The following is an 18,033-nucleotide window of genomic DNA, read 5'->3' as shown; positions in this document are numbered from 1 at the left end:
CGGCCATGTTTATGCTAATGAAGCATGGAATATTTAAATCCCTGCTTCGTTAGCAATTTTAAAGTGCCTAATCTGAATCCCTCTGTTGATAGAGGGATGCAGTCTAGACACACCCAAGGTGACTCACTATTATCCTCTAAACCAGAGGGGGGGGGGCACACCAAAATTTTGCTAAGTGGTCAAGAGCCACACTTTCTTATGGAGGAGGTACGGGATCTGTGATGGAGGATGGGTGCATGGGGTAGGGGAACTAGGGTGCAGGAGAGGAGTCTGAGAAGGAGTTTGGGTGAAGGTGGGGGTTGTGACACTGGGACAAGGAACTGGGGAGCAGGGTCCTGGAGAGAGTATGGGTGCAGGAGAAGATTCTGGCCTGGGGAAGGGGTATATGAGAAGGTGCAGGATTTGGGAGGGAGTTGTGATCTGGGGCAGAAGGTTTGGATAGTCACCTAGGGGAGAGAGTTGGGGTGTGGGAGGAGCTGGCGTGCCAGAGGCAGGCTTTTGCCAGGAGGCACTTATATAAGTGGCTCCCGGCCACCAGTCCTGCAACACCCCCAAGACAAGCTGGGCTCCCTGCCTGCTGCAGTCCTAGACCACTTAAAACTGCAGGCTGTTCCCTTCCATGTGACTCTCAGCTCCAGAAAGGTTAGAGGCTTGTGCTGCCCCTGTCCCACAAACTAATCTCTCAGCTCCTATTGACTGGCTGAAATCACACAAAGCCTCCCCCCCCTTTCCCCAGAGCAGAAAGTCACACGGAGCAGCCAGTTGCTTAAACCAGTGGCTGTTCTGTGCCTGTGGGCCGGGTCCAGTGACTTGGCAGGCCAGATCCAGATAGTGAGATATATCTTGCCCACCCCTGCTCTAAACAATCCAGGAATGACAGTTATGGTAAGATGGAGTGGGAGTCAGACAGGTCAGGGACTTTGGACTATGGAACAGTCAGTAAACTAACTGCTCAAATTGATGTTGGAGACTGCACAAGGCTCCAGCATACAGAAAGACGAAAAGTTTAAAGACATCTGTCTGAAAGAGCTTCCTGGAATCTCATCCTAAAAGTTTAGCTAGTCAACGAGGCTGAATTTTTTTCTCCTTTTTACAAACTACAGAATAGTGGTAAAATTCACATATCCTAGTTCAAGGTTCACTTTCTGAAAGCAAAAATCAGCACAAACAACTTGTGGCTTGGGTGCTATCGTTAAACAATAATTGCAAAGGAATGAAAATATGTTTGGTTTGCCATTTACACAACATTAAATAAAGATTAACTCAAGCTTCCCTTTTGCTTGGTTTTAAACATGGAACGTCAAAAATATTAGGCCCCACTTCTTCCCTTTGTTGGAGGGCCCTGGCAAAATATTGGAAGGTTTTATATGATATTATATATGGTTGTAAGATAAGTTACACATATCCATCTGCATGAAATGGGAGAGGGGATTCTTACTCAGGAGAGAAGTGAGACCCAAACGTTTTTAAAGAAATAAGTATGGAAGTAGATGGGTCATTTTAAGCCAATACAATCTTCATAAATCAGAAAGAAGGTGAAGGGACAAAACTTTTCCCTCCTGTACTTGCTTGGCAGTTCACCTCCAAGAAAATGTATTTTCACTCTTCTCAACCAGAAGGCATCTTGTTTTTCAAAAATAAAGTCTTCTACTAAAACCATGGTCACCAACAGGTTGATCGCGATCAACTGGTCGATTGCAAGGCCTCGACCAGTCAATCGTGAGGTGTTCCGGCCCCCCCCGTTTTCCACCCACCCCTGAGAAGCCCCAGTACTTACCTCCAGCAAAAATGGAGGTAGTGCCGGCTTCCCACGGGTGGACGGAAGTTCCGCAGCTTAGCGCCACTTCCAGGAGTTCCGGAAGTGCACTGGCTGCTTTGCCAGGTGTGCTGCGGGAGGGGGCCTTGGCTCCGGAAGAGGAGCATGGTGACTTCCCCGCACCAGCACAGGAGGCATGAGTTGTCCCCGGGGCAGGCGTGTGCGGAGTTTCCCTGCGCTGCGGGAGGCAGGGTGGGGTGTTGGACCCAGGGCAGGCACGCACAGGGTTTTCCTGCGCCGCGCGCGCGGGGGGGTGTTTCGACCATGGGGCAGGTATGTGCGGGGGTTTTCCTGCGCCACGGGGGAGGGGTCAGGTATTGGCCCCAGGGCAGGCAGGCGCACGTGTGTGTGTGTGGGGAGTCATCTGAGTGGGCTTCCCTGCTCAGTGGGAGGGAGGGGGTCAGGCCCGGCAGAGGCGTGCAACGAGGCTTCTTTCCTTCACGGGGGGGGGGGAGAAAGGAGGAGGGTCGGCCCCGGAGGGAGAGCAGGACGGAGGCTTCCCCCCATGGCTGGTGTAGGGGACCCCCTGCCCCCGAACCTTGTTCCCTCTCCTCTGCCCCAAACCCGTCCCGCGCCCTCCTGCCCACCTGTTCCCTTTCCCCTGCCTCCCTGCCCCTCCTGCAGAAACCAGTTCCCTCTGGCACCCTATCCGCTACTGCAGAAACCTGTCCCTCCCCACACCCTGCCCCCTGCTGCAGAAACCTGTCCTTCTGGCATCCTGCCCCCTCTCCCCTGCCCCCACTTTTACCCTGTTCCCTGCCCCAGAACCCACTAGCACCCCTCCCCAGTACTGTGTCCCCTGCTCCCGACTGACTTTTCTATAGGTCAGTGACCCCTGACTCAAGGCAGGTTTCCTGCCATTCTCATAAATAAAGACAATGCGGAAACCTTTTGTGTTTGACATAGTATTTTATTTAAAAATGAAGCCTGGCCAACAAATCCCCAACTGGAGCCAAGCCCCCTCTGGCCACAACCACTCCTGCATTCCCCCTTCCCCAGACCCTAGATCTGAGCCTATCATACACTGCAACCCCCTGCCCTGAGCCCCTCACATACCCCAATCCAAATTCCTGCACCCTCACATCCACAAGTCTGTGGCTTGCTTAGTACCCCAACACTGCCCGGCCTGGAGTCCCCTCTCCGAGCCAGTGTCCCCTTCTCTACCTCCTCCTGCATCTAGATTTCCTCCCAGAGCTTGTACCTCTCACTCCTTCCCACACCCAAATCCCTCATTCCCACCCCAGAGACTACACATCCTGTCTCAACCCAGTGAGGGTCCGGCTAGACTGCAGGAGTTTTTCAGAATTCTGGAGATATCCCAGAAAAACTCTGCTGCATCCAGGGTTGTGTTTGTTCTTTCATTTTTTTTAGTGGGAAGAGCAAACATACTCTTTCAGTCACCCCTATATTCCTCTTTCCACAAGGAATAAGGGGGCTTCCAAAAGAAGGGTTTTTTTCTGACATTTGGTCCAGTCTAGACAGGCCAAATGTTGGAAAAACCTCTTTCTACAGAAGAATTTTTTTGTAAAGCAGCAGTATAAGGATTGGGGATAGCAAGTGATGGAGAAGAGGAGAATAGAGAGGGTGGGGCTTCAAGGAAGGGGCGGGGCTCCAAGGAAGGGGAGGGGAGGTAGATCTTGGCTTGGTCTGTCATTTAAAAAGTGATCTTGGGTTTAAAAAGGTTGGAGACCACTGTACTAAAATGTTTAAATTTCTTCTTCCACACTAAAAAAAATTTCAGCCATTGTGACTTTAAAAATGCTGCCATTGTAGGTTCTATGAACAAGTACAAAGACCAATTTCAACCATCAGGCTTGTCACCAGAAAACAGAGGGTTTTCCAATAAAGTTTTCCCTTAGCAACCTCCACAGAAGGAAGATAAGAGGTTTTTGCTTCTTGGGTAGAGTAAACTGTTGTATGATCTTCTGCAAAAAGGAAAGTTTTTAAAACATTTGCGGAGAAATAGTTTTGTGAAAATGTCTTTTGGAGGCAACATAAAACCTTTTATCACTAAAGAAATCATTATTGTAAAAATATATGAAGCTAGTCTAAAGAACAACATTTGAAATAACGCCAGATAATAGACTCGGTTTAGATGAGCACAAATTTGGTAGGCTGTGTGATAGACTGATATTTCTAACAATTTTATTCACTATATGTATTAGCAAAATACAAAGATTTAAAAGATACATTTAGCGTCTATGTATGTGAGTGGCATTTGTTAACCTGTTTAAGAAAAAGGTATTTCCTTCTTTTTCATCCTCACCCTCAAATTATAACATTTAAGCCCATTATATACAACAAAGACATTTGAGAAGAGTTTTTTAAAGACGAAGAGGGGAGGAAAGTATGTTATGGCAACATAAAATCATGGTGCATTAGTCAAAACCTGTTATAAGTTTCCCTAATAGTTGTGAAAATCTGAGATGGTTTGGGAAAGTGTATATCTCCCTAAATTAGACACACAAATTTATTTTTATTTTTCACATCCATCATCCAAAGCATCACAAAACTTGCTAGGCAAGGTGGAAATAGTGTATAAGACTCTAACAACTATGATATTTATTACCTTTGGGAAGAGGTAAGAAAAATGATCTAGTTCTTAAATCATCTTTACATAAATTAGGATAGTTTTAATGCTATTACAATTAAGAATATAAGAATGGCCATACTGGGTCAAACCAAAGGTCCATCTAGCCCAGTATCCTGTCTTTCAACAGTGGCCAACGGCAGATGCCTCAGAGGAAAAGAACAGAACAAATAAACATCAAGTGATCCCTCCCTAGCACCCATTCCCAGCTTCTGACAAAGAGGCTAATGACATCATTCCTACCCATCCTGGCTAACAGCCATTGATGGACCTATCCCGCATGAACTTATCTAAGGTTTTTTTAACACTGTTAAAGTCCTGGACTTCACAATGTCCTCTGGCAAGGAGTTCCACAGGTTTACCATGCATTGTGTGAATGAATACTTCCTTTTGTTTGTTTTAAACCTGCTTTCATTTGGTGACCTCTAGTTCTTGTGTTATGGGAACAACTGTATAACTTTTCCTTATTTACTTTCTCCACACCAGTTACGATTTTATAGACGTGTATCATATCCCCAGCCCTCTCCTTTCCAAGTTAAAAAGTCCAAGTTCCATCAGTCTCTCTTCACACAGTAGCCATTCCAAACCCCTAATAATTTCATTGCCCCCTTCTGAACTTTCTCCAATGCCAAGATATCCTTCTTGAGATGAGATGGCCACATCTGCATGCAGAATTCAACATGTGGGCATACCATGGATTTATACTGAGGCAATTTATACTGAGGCATATACTGGGTGCATACACACAGAACCCTTACCTCGCAATAAGCTACACAATTTGCACTATGCAAATTGTGCTTATTTCAAGCTTATTTCAAAATAAAGCACTATTCCGACAAAGCCCTTAACCCTCCTGGAATGAGTGTTACAGGGATGCTGGAACAGTGCACCCATTATTTTGAAAGATATTTTGAAATAATGGGTGACTTTAAAGACATGAATTGCTCCCCGCTGTCTAGACGTAACCTCTATCCCCTCTGTAATGATTCCTAACATTCTGTTTTGCTTTCTTGATTGCTGCTACACACCGAGGCTACGTCTACATTGCAGGGTTTTTGCGCAAAAACGGTCATTTTTGTGCAAAATCCCATGGAGCGTACACACCTCAAACGTACTTTTGCACAAATAAATCAACAGTAAAACGGCAGAAGAGAGGGCTTTTTGCAGGGTACGTAAACTTCCTTCTACGAGGCGTAACTCCTTTTTGCACTATAGCTGTTGTGCAAAAAGGCATGTGTGGATGCTCCGGAGGGGTTTCTTGCGCAAATAAAGCCTAGCCAAAAAAATCACAGGTGCTCTGATGTCCATTTTGAGAATGGCTATCAGAGCTTTCTTGCGCAAGAGCGCCCATGCAGTGTGCTTTGATGTGTGGATGTGCTTTTGCACAAGAAGTTTTTGCACAAGAACTCTTCCACAAAAGACTTCTTGCACAAAAACCCTGCAGTGTAGACGTAGCCCGAGTGACCATTTTCAGAGAATTATCCACAATGATTTCAAGATCTATCTCCCGAGTGGTAAGAGCCAATCCAGTCCCCATCATTCTGTACAGTATGTATAGTTGGGATTGTTTCCCAATATGCATCCCCCTACATCCATCAACATAAAAATTAATTTGCCATTCCATTGCCCAGTCACCCAATTTTGTGAGACCTTTTGGAAGCTCTTCATAGTCTGCTTTGCACTTAACTATCTTGAGTAGTTTAGTATCATCTGCAAATTTTGCCACCTCACTGTTTACCCCATTCTCCAGATCATTTATAAATATGTTGACTAGGACTGCTCTCAGTACATACCCCTGCAGGACACCACTAGTTACCTCTTTCCATTCTGAAAACTAACCATTTATTCCTATCCTTTGTTTCCTGTCTTTTAACTATTTATCAATCCATAAGAGGGCCTTCCCTCTTATCCTTTAAGAGCTTAATTTGCTGAAGACCCTTTGGTGAAGGACCTTGTCAAAGGCTTTCTAGAAAGCTAATAAGACTTTCTTATTTAACTTAAGGAAAATGTGTTGAGGACTTTTTAAAGCTTCAGTTTAAAATGTACATATCATTTGATAAAACCCTGTATGCCAGTGGTTCCCAACATGGCGCTTGCCGGGCCATTTCTGTGAGCCCGCCAAGTGAGCGGTGCACAGCACATGGGCGGCCCCGCCCCCAGGTGAGCGGCGCAAGGGTTGTGCCAGCCCTGGGTTTGCAGCATATGTGCAGCGCCAACCCGGGCACAGCATAGGGGCGGCACCGGCCTCAGGAGCGCTGCACACGTGCGGCCCCGCCACCAGGCGCGCAGCACATGGGCGCTGCCGGCTCCTGGGCCCATGGCATAGGCTCTGGCTCCGGGCATGCAGCGTGTGGGCGGTGGCGGTCCCGCCCCCGGGCACGCGGGACATGGGCTGTTCCGGCCCCGGGGGCACAGCGTATGGGCGGCCCCACCCCTGGGCATACAGCACAGTTGCAGCGTCAGCCCCGGGAGTGTGGCGCATGGGTGGCGCCAGCTCTGGGCATGCAGCATATGGGTGGCCTCGCCCACAGACGTGTGCGCGATCCCACCCCCGGGTGCCCAGCAGCCCCAAAAGGTTGGGGACCACTGCTTATGCAATATATAGATTTTACTACATAAGCATAATATGTGCATCTGGCAGAACTTTCCACAAAAGTCATTTTTAACAATGAGTTTCGAGAGTGACAAAAATGCTTTTCCCTTGAACTTCTTTCTCCTCCCCAAATTAGTGGCTGCTTGCCAATACTGCCTCTTATACAACCACATTTCTCTATTTTGCCTGCTACCTACACAGTTGAAAGGTATCTTACCTATTCCTCCAAATATTTTGCCCCTTAGTTCTGCTGTGATTCTATAGAGCTATGGTGGCATTACATAAGCATGATCACATTTTTAAGCTGCATTGTACAATTCCAAATAAATTGTTTGCACTACACAGTATTAGACGGGCAGATAGCGTATTTAACACTCCATACTTTCTTTGGCAAAATTACTTGTTTAAACTACAGAGAGTTGAGCAGCTTCTTTGAAATACTACAGCTGTTCTAGAAAATGAGGAATTTGAGGCACAATTTCACACGTGTAGAGGGAAGTTGATGGAAAATGTGTCTAACAGGGTGAAAACTGAGTACACCAAAACTACTATTCTGGGATAGAATTAAGGAGTGGATTAGCAGAAGAGACAATACAAAAAGGAAGCAAAGCCAGTGGACACTGTTTTCATATTTTTGAAGTGAGAAATATTGTGCCACATTAACATTGTAAGTGAGAGGCATCTCAACTTAGTATAAAGCTTGGTAAAAGGAAAAGTGTCTGTGGAACAGATTAACATAGGTGCATTTGGGAACTCCAAAGTGTGAATCTTTTTCATTTTTAAATAGAATAATCTTGGGTTTATTTAGCCTGGAATCTGCATTTTCCAGCACTTTATGTATTAATTAAATGTTACTTCCATTGGCCTTTTACAAAAAAACCACACTAAATCTATAACAAGAGAATATCATAGCCAGAAGAGGTAAATGAACAAGTTTGTAAATCCAAACCAATACTGATTTGCAAAAAAGATGATTTTACTGGAGGTATTTATTTGAAGAATGCTAAATGGTCAGATATGCGCTGAAAAGAAAACACTTGTAATGTATGTGGTTTGAAAGAATTTTGTTCATTACTATTCTCATACAACCATATTTCATTAAATTTTTGGATCTAGTTTTGTTCAGCAATGTTTACACTGTTACTGGATATTCCTTTGTTGAGATTTTACTATACAGTTGTTACCAGGAGGCTCTGACTGTCACTGGTACTGAGAATACCAGGTGTTTTGTTCCAAACCAACAGGTTTTCAGTATGAGTGAACACATTTCATAGGGTCAAAATCAGTGTTCCTGGTCAGCTGTGTGCTTGTGAGGCCACTCAGGAGAGAGATTCAAATGATGCCCAGGTGGTTAGTAGAGCACGCACAGCTAGATTTTTGTTTTTGTTTTTACTGCCTCCATGCACATAAAAATATTTATTCTGAACATTCTGCCCCCGCTTCCCCCTACCCACGCCAGATGCGTCAGGGAAGCAATGTTCCTGCCAGCCTTCCATCCAAGAAAAACAGAAAATACCGGACATTTTACATGTCCGGTATTTTCTGTTTATTTTTTTACCGGACAGGGGCCAGAAAAAATGGACTGTCCAGGCGAAAACTGGAAACCTGGCAACCCTAGCAGGATGCCCCACACTGTTTTAGGGCTTCATTAAAGCTCATTGATATAAAGGGAAAGACTCCCAGTAACCCTAAGTCTCTGTGATTCTACAGTTTGCTTGGTAGGCTGGTGGGGATAAAGTGCTTTCTTTTATTTCTATCGTCAGCACTGTACATGATCCCTTTTCAGGGGTGGATCACAGATGAGTGTCCTGACGTTCAGCTTTTTCCCCAAAGACGAGTGTGATAAATATACAGGATGCCAACGATACATCTTCTTCAAGTGGAACCGTTGGCAGTATATCAGCATGTGTTGTAATTTAAGTTTGTTTTCTTGTGTTTTTGTAGCCTGAATGCAGATGTGTTCTCATTTCAAAAAATAAAAAAATAACATGTTCAAGTTTAAAGGTTCAGGTACTCTTTTCTCCCACCTGTCTAAACTTAGAATGTCAATTATTTGAAGCTGAAACCCTGGGCCAAATTCTCCTCAGTAAAACTGGAATAAAGAGGGCTAATTCCATGGGCCTCAATTCAGTTACTTAAATTAATATCAGTTTAACTATTTACGTCAATGGGGTTACTTCATTTGCATATGCCTCCATGCACATAAAAATATTTATTCTGCACGTGAATGAAAACAATCTGTGCATGAATGGAAAAGATTAGAGAGAACATTGGACAAAATTGGTGATTTTTAAAACATCTGGTCGTAAGACTAAATATTTTGGAATGAACACCAACAAAGCAAGAAAATATAACAAAGTTCCCCATTCTTTATGCCTTTAGCTCTCTAGCCACCTCACCAAACCCATTCAGGAACAAATACACAGAGTTAAAATCTACATCTGTTTTTACATCAGACTTTCAATATATACAAAATCAAGTTAAGTTTATGGCTAGTTTAGCAACCACTAGCCGTATGTGCAGTTATGAAAGCGGACATCATAGTGACCATACTTCAAGACAAACTGATCACCAGCCAGGCCCTTTGCAGAGAATGAGGCGTTACTAGCAGGTGCTTTGAACGCGCCATGGGCAGCCAACACGCTCAAACGCACCAGCCGTGAGCTACCCGGGAGGAGGCTATAGACTGAGTGGTCAACTCTCTCTCATAGCGGACAGCACGGGCCGAGGTCTGTCTGAGCCAGGCACTGGGCTGGGGAACGGGAGGCTCAGCTTGTTGCTAACAGTTCAGTGTAGAGGACACCTCAGACTACGGGGACCCGCCTGTACGGGGCGCGCCCTTAACTCCTTCCTGCGGCGCTGTGACGGTGGCGGGCGCTGCCAGTGACCCTCCCGCCCCCGCTGCTCAGTGGCTCGTTCCCTGACGGCCAATTCCCCGGCACGTTCGCTGGAGCCCCAGTCCCGCCCGGCGGGCCCTGAGCACCGTCCGAGCCGAAACCCGGTAGCGCGAGAGTGGCAGGCGCCCGCCCGGCTGGAAGCCGAGTCCCAGCACGAACGTTCCGCCGGGGGCCGGGGCGGCCGCGTACCTTCGCGAAAGGCGTTCAGCGTCCTGCCCCGGGCTCCTAGGAACACGTCCCGCTGCTCGGCCATAGCGCCCGCCTAGGGCACCCGCGTCCCCAAGCGCCCGGTGACGGCTCTGCTGGCGAGGGAAACCCGGGATCCCGCGCTGGGTCGGAGCCGGCGGGAAGGAGAGCGCGGGGCGGGTGAAGGGAGAAGAAGGGCCAGCCCCCGGGAAGAGCGCGGGAAGCAAAGGGCAGACAGGAGGGGCCCAGCCCGAGCTGGCTTCGGGCCGGGGGGCGTGGCAAGGCAGGAGTCCACGCCCGCGGCTGCTGAGAGCACCTGGCGCCGGGCAGGGGCAGCGCGCCGAGCCGGCAGTTCCGGGCTTCGCTCAGGCGCTCGCGGCGCCGTGAAAACATCCCCGCGCTGGCGCTGCGGAGCCGCCTGCGGCGCTCGTGCCCTGCTCCGTGGCGCTGGCGTGAGACCGGAACGGAATCTGCCCCCAATAGTCTGTCGTTAACATTAACATGTAACGGCAGCAACCGGCACTTTCGTTGGTCCAACCGTCGTATTTGTGAAACGCAGGGAATCCGTTTCTCCCTACAAGCACTGGCAGGCCAAGGAACTACAGTCCCCTCGGGCTCACGCGCCTCCAAAGGCTCTTTTTCAGTTCGTGGGTCCCTCGTCGAACTTTTTTTTCAAGACGCTACGCTAATGACTTTTGCAGTTGTTTCTGCTTTTAAAACCAAAGGCCCAACCTCTCTGACTCCATGTGCGCTTGGTGCCCACTGATCCCTTTCAAAGACCTGAATTCTTTGAGTAGTGTTGCTTGTAACAGCTCCATTGCATTCAGATCTAGGCCTTGCATTCTCCCTCTTCAGTAGTACCCCCAGCTACCATTGCCTCCTTTTCCTTTCAGCTCAGCAGCAGAAGCAGCAGTCCTCACTCAAACACTCCCACAACTGTTTATGAACTTCAGGTTCAGGTATAAAACTATACTACGTTGCTAATTCCGTTGGCTTTTCTCCGTGCACATTGTAATGAACTACTATAGAGACTTGTCATCTTTGGCTAAATCAACTCATCTCCCTGCATTTCAATTTCCTCATCATCAAGATAGGTATTATTAGTACATAGTTTGAAGGCCTAATTATTCCATATATATAAAATGCTTTAAGAACCTTGGATGGAACATGCCAGAGAAATGTAAAGTATCATTGTTTTGTTCCATTTGGTTTCTTTTAATAACCACATTACTACATGCACTTACTTTACAATGCAGCATTTCAAATGTTAACAGAAAATATATAAATCTACAAGTGCATTCCCTCCCTTTCCCTTTCCCCCACCTCTTGTGTTACCAGAAAAGTAATCATAAGGGAGCAAGTAATCCTGGTCTGATGTTGCAGTAGTTCGTTACAGAAAACGTAACTTTTGGCCTTTTAACATTTACATTCTCCCTTAATTTTCATTTTTTCTGTGTTTTACTAGTGCTGTCATATATTAAAACACACTCCTCCAAGCCCTCCTTGGAGTACTGGTTTTGTGTAAGGAACACACGTTACATGCACAGAAGGTGTGCAAAACTCAGCAAAACAATGTAGCATATTACTTTTAACAGGTTTTTTTTTGTTTTTGTGAACTAGTAGCCTAATCCTACAGCAGTTTAGTACACAGAATTCCCATTGTCTTCACTAGAAATGGAAAAAAAACCAAGAAAAGCTTTCCAGTTCTGACTGCAAGCCCTAAATGTGGAATGATTGCTGGATTCGACCTTACAAAAATGGAGGATCTCATGCTGTATATAATTGTGCCTTAGAGCAGCTATGGGCAACCTAAGCTAGTGAATGAGTCGCATGAGTGGCCTTTCATCTCAGTAGACCACAAGATTGTTGTAACCGAGACTGTCACTAAGGATAGGGTAGTTTTGCTAGCTATGTTTGTATGTCTAGAATTTGCAGGATGTGCCAATTGAACCATAGGAGCACTGTGAATGCAGAGGGAACACGTGGCTCTTACAGCCACTATTGTGTGCAATCAACATGTACCTCACTTCACATGCCATGTTTAAGTGTGTGTCATTTTAGTAATACTGGTAGAAAAAAATCCTATGCAGACAGAAACCAGTGGGATCGGTACACTTGTGCATGGAAAACAAGAAAACATGTCTCACAGGCCATAGATAGAACCCTAATCGGCTGCGGGCAGGCTGCAGGTAGGCTTGCCAGCTGCTTTCACCAAAAATCCCGAACATGGCAGGAAAAAAATGTGGTTGAGCAAAAAAACCCAAAAAACAAACAAACAAAAAAGGGAGACCAAACTTGTTGACCAAAAAAACCCAAAACCACACAAAAAAACAGGAGATGAAAGTTGTTGAGCAAAAAACCAACACACAAAAACGGGAGAACAAAAAAAGGTTGCTGCGCTTTTAAGAATTCCTGTGCCCCTCGCTTCCCCCTGCCCACGCCAGATGCATCAGGGAAACAATGTTCCTGCCAGCCTTCCATCCAAGAAAAACAGAAAATACCGGACATTTTACATGTCAGGTATTTTCTGTTGTTTTTTTTACCGGACAGGGGCCAGAAAAAATGGACTGTCCAGGCAAAAACTGGAAACCTAGCAACCCTAGCAGGTTACCCCACACTGTTTTAGGGCTTCATTAAAGCTCATTGATATAAAGGGAAAGACTCCCAGTAGCCCTAAGTCTCTGTGATTCTCCAGTTTGCTTGGTAGGCTGGTGGGGATAAAGTGCTTTCTTTTATTTCTATCGTCAGCACTGTACATGATCCCTTTTCAGGGGTGGATCACAGATGAGTGTCCTGACATTCAGCTTTTTCCCAAAGACGAGTGTGATAAATATACAGGATGCCCACGATACATCTTCTTCAAGTGGAACCTTTGGCAGTATATCAGCATGTGTTGTAATTTAAGTTTGTTTTCTTGTGTTTTTGTAGCGTGAGTGCAGATGTGTTTTCATTTCAAAAAATAAAAAAATAATATGTTCAAGTTTAAAGATTCAGGTACTCTTTTCTCCCACTCTTTTCTCCCACCTGTCTAAACTTAGAATGTCAATTATTTGAAGCTGAAACCCTGGGCCAAATTCTCCTCAGTAAAACTGGAATAAAGAGGGCTAATTCCATGGGCCTCAATTCAGTTACTTAAATTAATATCAGTTTAACTATTTACGTCAATGGGGTTACTACAGATTGGACCTCCCTGATCTAGCACTCTCGGGAAATGAGCAGTCACACACAAAGGAGTTTGCCAGACAAGGGGAGGTCAGGCTTCCAGCTTCTCTCAGGGTTCCCCTCCTGACTGTTGTCCTGGCCATCACACTGCCCGCGGTTCACCTGCCTGCCTCTGCTGCTCCTGACCGGCTCACAGGGCTCTACTCCTGGCCACCCAGCCCTGCATGGGGGTGGCATCTGCTCCTGGAGCTCTGCTCCTGGCCACCTGACCCTACACAGGGTGGCACCCACTACAGGCTGCCCAATCCCACAAGCTGCTGGCACACTGGCTGGGCTCTGCTCTTGGCCGCCTGCCCCAGGAGCATCCAGTATGTAAGGCGGGGGAAGGCTCTGTCTTCCCAAACCACCAGGAATAGCCCCTCCCACATTCCACCCCTAGAACACCTCTAGTAGGCATTCTGGGGTGGAGTGTTGCTATCCCCAGTCCCTGCCCTCCCCATGCTCCAGGGCTGGAGAGGCAGGCCTGGGCCAGACCACTCTGCATGCAGGCCTGGTCTTAGGGCATGCTTTCAGGGGCCCACGCTGCCAGCATCTGCCTGCCCTGGTTGGGAGCCGGCCAGCTGTGCAACACAGCCAACCACAGCATGCTGCCTTGGGCCCTGCAAACTCTTTGGCCAGGCCTGGCATCATGTCCTCCTCCAGGACTGGGGAGGCTGTGGCCATGCCTCACAGTGTGTGCTTTCCGAGCTCCTCTGAGGCTGGGGCTGGCGAGGCTGAGGCTATGCCTCACAGTGTGTGCTTTCCGAGCTCCTCTGAGGCTGGGGCTGGCGAGGCTGAGGCTATGCCTCACAGTGTGTGCTTTCCGAGCTCCTCTGGGGCTGGGGCTGGAGCTAGGGCTGGGGAAGCTGGGGCCATGCCACGCACCCCCTATCATCCTCCCTCTCTAGAGCGGCCATGCCATGTGGTGAGCCCTCCTTCCTCTTCCAGTGCACCAGGCCTGGAGAAGCTGGGTTGTGCCAGCTTGCGTGGCACTCCCTCCTCCAGGACTAGGGAGGCTGGGCCATGCTGCTCACCCTCTGCCCTCCCCAGGCTTGGGGAGGCTGGGTCAAGCACACACCCGCCTATTCGCCTTCTCTTCCCATGGTTGGGAGGGGGAGCGCATGCACAGCACACTGCCCTGCCTCCCCGTGGGGGTAGGGAAGGCGCGGGACCTTAGAAAAAAGGGACAGGGCTGGAGATAGGGTTAGAGGTGCCCATGGCTGGCCATGTGGGCTGCCAGCCAGGCTCCCTGCCCCCAGGCCACTGGCCCTGCAAGCTGCTGACCCACCAGATTGGCTCTGCTCCCAGTCACTCTCAATCTCTGCGATTGGGGTTCTCTGGTCCAGGGGCTCTCTGGTACAACAGTCATGGATACTGTATTGCTGGACCACAGATGTTGTCAGACCAGAGAGGTTCAACCTGTACAGAATTACACCAATTAAACTGAGAACAGACTTTTTCACCATCATTTGAGGTGCCATAAAAAGTATCCTGAGTATTATGGTACCATGTAAATAATTAACGGTAGGCCACATTCTACTCTCATTTACACCAGTGTTAATCTGTAATAACTCCACTGACCTAAAAAGAGTTACTCCCATTTAAATTTGGCCTAATTTCTCCTCTCTTAGTGTATTATTATTCATTTTATTACAGTAGCATCTAGAGCAGCGATTCTCAAACTGTGTTTCAGGGTCCCAAAGTAGGTTGTCGCTCCATTGTAATGGGGTTGCCAGGCCTGCATGACTTAGACTGGCTAGAGCCCAAAGCTGAAGTCAAAGCCTGAGCCCCACAGCTTAAGGCTCAAACCAAAGCCCAAGCCGTACCCCCCCACCCCTCACCAGCTGGGTGACTGTGCTCACGTGACAAGCCCTTGCTTGGGGTTGAAGCCCTTGGGTTTTGGCTCCCTAGCTAGCAGCGGTAGTGTTTGGGGAAGCTTAGGCTTTAGGCTCTCCTTCTGGGCCATGTAGTAATTTTTGTTGTCAGAAAGGAGGTCACAGTACAATGAAACAAAAGACAGGACTATACTGCACTTTAAAGACTAACAAGATGGTTTATTAGGTGATGAGCTTTCATGAGCCAGACCTACTTCCTCATATCAAATTGTGGAAGAAAATTGGCATGACCATAAATACCAAAGGGATACAATAAAAAAAAGTGAATACATATAAAATAGACAAATCAGATTTTAGAACAGAGGGGGAGATTGGGGGGGATGTTAATGTCTATGAGGTAATGATATTAAAGATGATAATTGGGAAAGCTATCTTTGTAATGGGTGAGATAATTAACATCTTTGTTAAGGCCCATTCGTAAAGTGTCAAATTTAAGCATGAATGACAGTTAGAGGCTTCTCTTTGAAGTCTTGTGTTAAAGCCTCTTTGAAGCAGGATGCAGGTAGTAAGGTCGTAGAGACAATGCCCAGACTGGTTGAAATGGCAAGAAACTGTTTTTTCTTTGTGAAACTGTCTGATGTCTGTTTTGCATGCATTGATTCTTTGGCAAAGTGTCTGAGAAGTTTGTCCAATATACATAGCAGACAGACACGGTTGGCACATGATGGCATAAATTATATTTCTGGATGAGCCATTCTACACGAGAGATCCATTTCCTGGACACCACAGTACAAATCACCAATGGTAAATTAGATACCACTCTACAGAAAACCCACTAACTCACACAGTTACCTACATGCCTCCAGCTCCCATCTAGAACATACGATCCATCGTCTATAGCCAAGCCCTTCGATATAACCGCGTCTGCTCTAATCTCACTGACAGAAACCAGAAACTTCAGGATCTCTACCAAGCATTTATAAACCTCAATTACCCACCCAGAGTATTACCCACTATGTTATATGCGTTCACTTTTTTTTTTATTGTATCCCTTTGGTATATATGGTCATGCCAGTTTTCTTCCACAATTTGATCTGAGGAAGTGGGTCTGGCCCTCGAAAGCTCATCACCTAATAAACCATCTTGTTAGTCTTTAAAGTGCTGCATAGTCCTGTCTTTTGTTTCAGCAAGACCAGACTAACACGGCTACATCTCTATTACTACAGTACAATGAAGTTTGAGACTCCATGATCTAGAGGGCCAAACTGGTGCTAGGTACTGTATAAACACCCAGTAAGACATTCCCTGCCCTCAAGAGCTAAGACAGTCAAAAGGTAGAAAGGTAACAAGGCACAGAAAGGAGAAGTGATTTATTCAAGGTCATACCCCAGGATAGTAGTAAAGATAGCCATAGAATCTAAGGCTACATCTATACTGCAGCCTTCTTCCGCAAAAGCTTATGCAAATGAAGCATGGAGTAGAATATTGTCGCGCTTCATTTACATAATTAATTAGTAGCCGTTTTTGCGCAAGAGGCTTTTTCAGGAAGAATGGTTCTTGTGCAAGAGGGGAGTTTTGAGCAAAAAGGAGCTGTCTACATAGCTCCTTTTTGGGCAAAAGCCTGTTGCACAAAAACAGCTGCTAATTAATTATGCAAATGAAGTGCAGTAATATTCTACTCCGCGCTTCATTTGCATAAGCTTTTGTGGAAGACGGCTGCAGTACAGACATAGCCCAAGTCTGCTAGGACTTGGCCCAGTGTCCTATACAGCAGTGGTTCTCAACCTTTCCAGACCACTGTTCTCTTATAGGAGTCTGCTTTGTCTTGCATATCCCTGTGTCACTTTAGTTTCACTCACTTAAAAACTACTTGCTTATGAAATCAGACAAAAATATAAAATTATCACAGCACATTAATGAAAAAATGCTTTTTTATTTTTTATCATATAATTATGAAATACATCAATTGGAATATAAATATTGTACTTACATTTTCATGTATAGTATATAGAGAGTATACATTTTAGTTTGTAATGATGTTGATGTTGCTAGTGCTTTTTATGTATCCAGTTGTACAGCGAGGAAAATATCTAGATAAAATGAAGTACCCCTTGGAAGACTTCCGCGAATCAACAAGGATATTTACACTAGTTCAGAACCACTGCTTTACAATATGGATTCTTAAAAATTAGAAAGTTGTGGAAAATCCAGTTTCTAGTTTTTCCATATTAATTGATGCAATTTAAGGTATAATTCCCTGCACTGCTCAAGGATTTAAATAAACCACTAATATAACAAGTAATTAATTCTTAAATTCACCACTTTCTGATGAGCAGCAGTTCAAAAATGTATTGAAAGAAAGAGCTACTTTAGGATGCATCTATACTTCAGTGTTTTTCTGGAAAAACAATACTTGCATCCATGCTGCCATTGAGTTCTTTCGACAGAAAGTCAAAAGAATGGAGGGTTTTTTCCGACGGCAGTAAACCTCTTTCTATGAGGAAGAAGACTTTTTCCGAAAAAGTTTTCTTAGAAAAAGGTGTGTGTGGATGCGGAAAAGGGTGGTTTTTGGAAAGAAGAGGCTTCCAGGAAATAACACAGGTGCTCTGGTCCATACTCCATCCATACTAATCACAACTTAAATGCGAGATAGCGTCCAATCAATGTGGGTGCTATCTTCTGAAAAAACACGTTGCTTTTTCGTTGCACTTTTGCTGTGTGGATGCTCTTTTTCAAAATAAGCTTTTCTGGAAGGTTTCTTTTGGAAAAGCTTCTTCCAAAAGAAGCTTGCAGTCTAGACATAGCCTCAATGAAGGAAGAAATCACATTGCAAATATGGAGGAATATGAAAGGTGAAAAAGAGGGAGGTCTAGACCTAGGAATTAAATTTACAAAGTAGAGACAAAAATGCACAT

The 18,033-nt window shown here is 45.9% G+C and overlaps 1 protein-coding gene across 2 annotated transcripts in view; it reads right to left on the bottom strand.

Moving 5' to 3' along the window:
• CPPED1 (calcineurin like phosphoesterase domain containing 1) overlaps positions 1 to 10,534 on the bottom strand; it is a 154,247-nt gene extending 143,713 nt beyond the window's left edge. The window contains exon 1 of one of the 2 annotated variants that reach the window (XM_075899349.1): positions 10,086 to 10,534. In XM_075899349.1, coding sequence (XP_075755464.1) covers positions 10,086 to 10,149 — 64 coding nt within the window. In that variant the 5' untranslated portion in view covers positions 10,150 to 10,534. The remainder of the gene's footprint in view (positions 1 to 10,085) is intronic. The other variant, XM_075899348.1, reaches the window with a different exon arrangement.
• Positions 10,535 to 18,033: the final 7,499 nt, after the last annotated feature.

This window comes from Pelodiscus sinensis, chromosome 16 (genome assembly GCF_049634645.1).
Source record: "Pelodiscus sinensis isolate JC-2024 chromosome 16, ASM4963464v1, whole genome shotgun sequence".
Classification (NCBI taxonomy): domain Eukaryota; kingdom Metazoa; phylum Chordata; order Testudines; family Trionychidae; genus Pelodiscus; species Pelodiscus sinensis.
The sequence above is the reverse complement of the archived record's forward strand: the minus strand, read 5'-3'. Positions and strand labels throughout refer to the sequence as shown.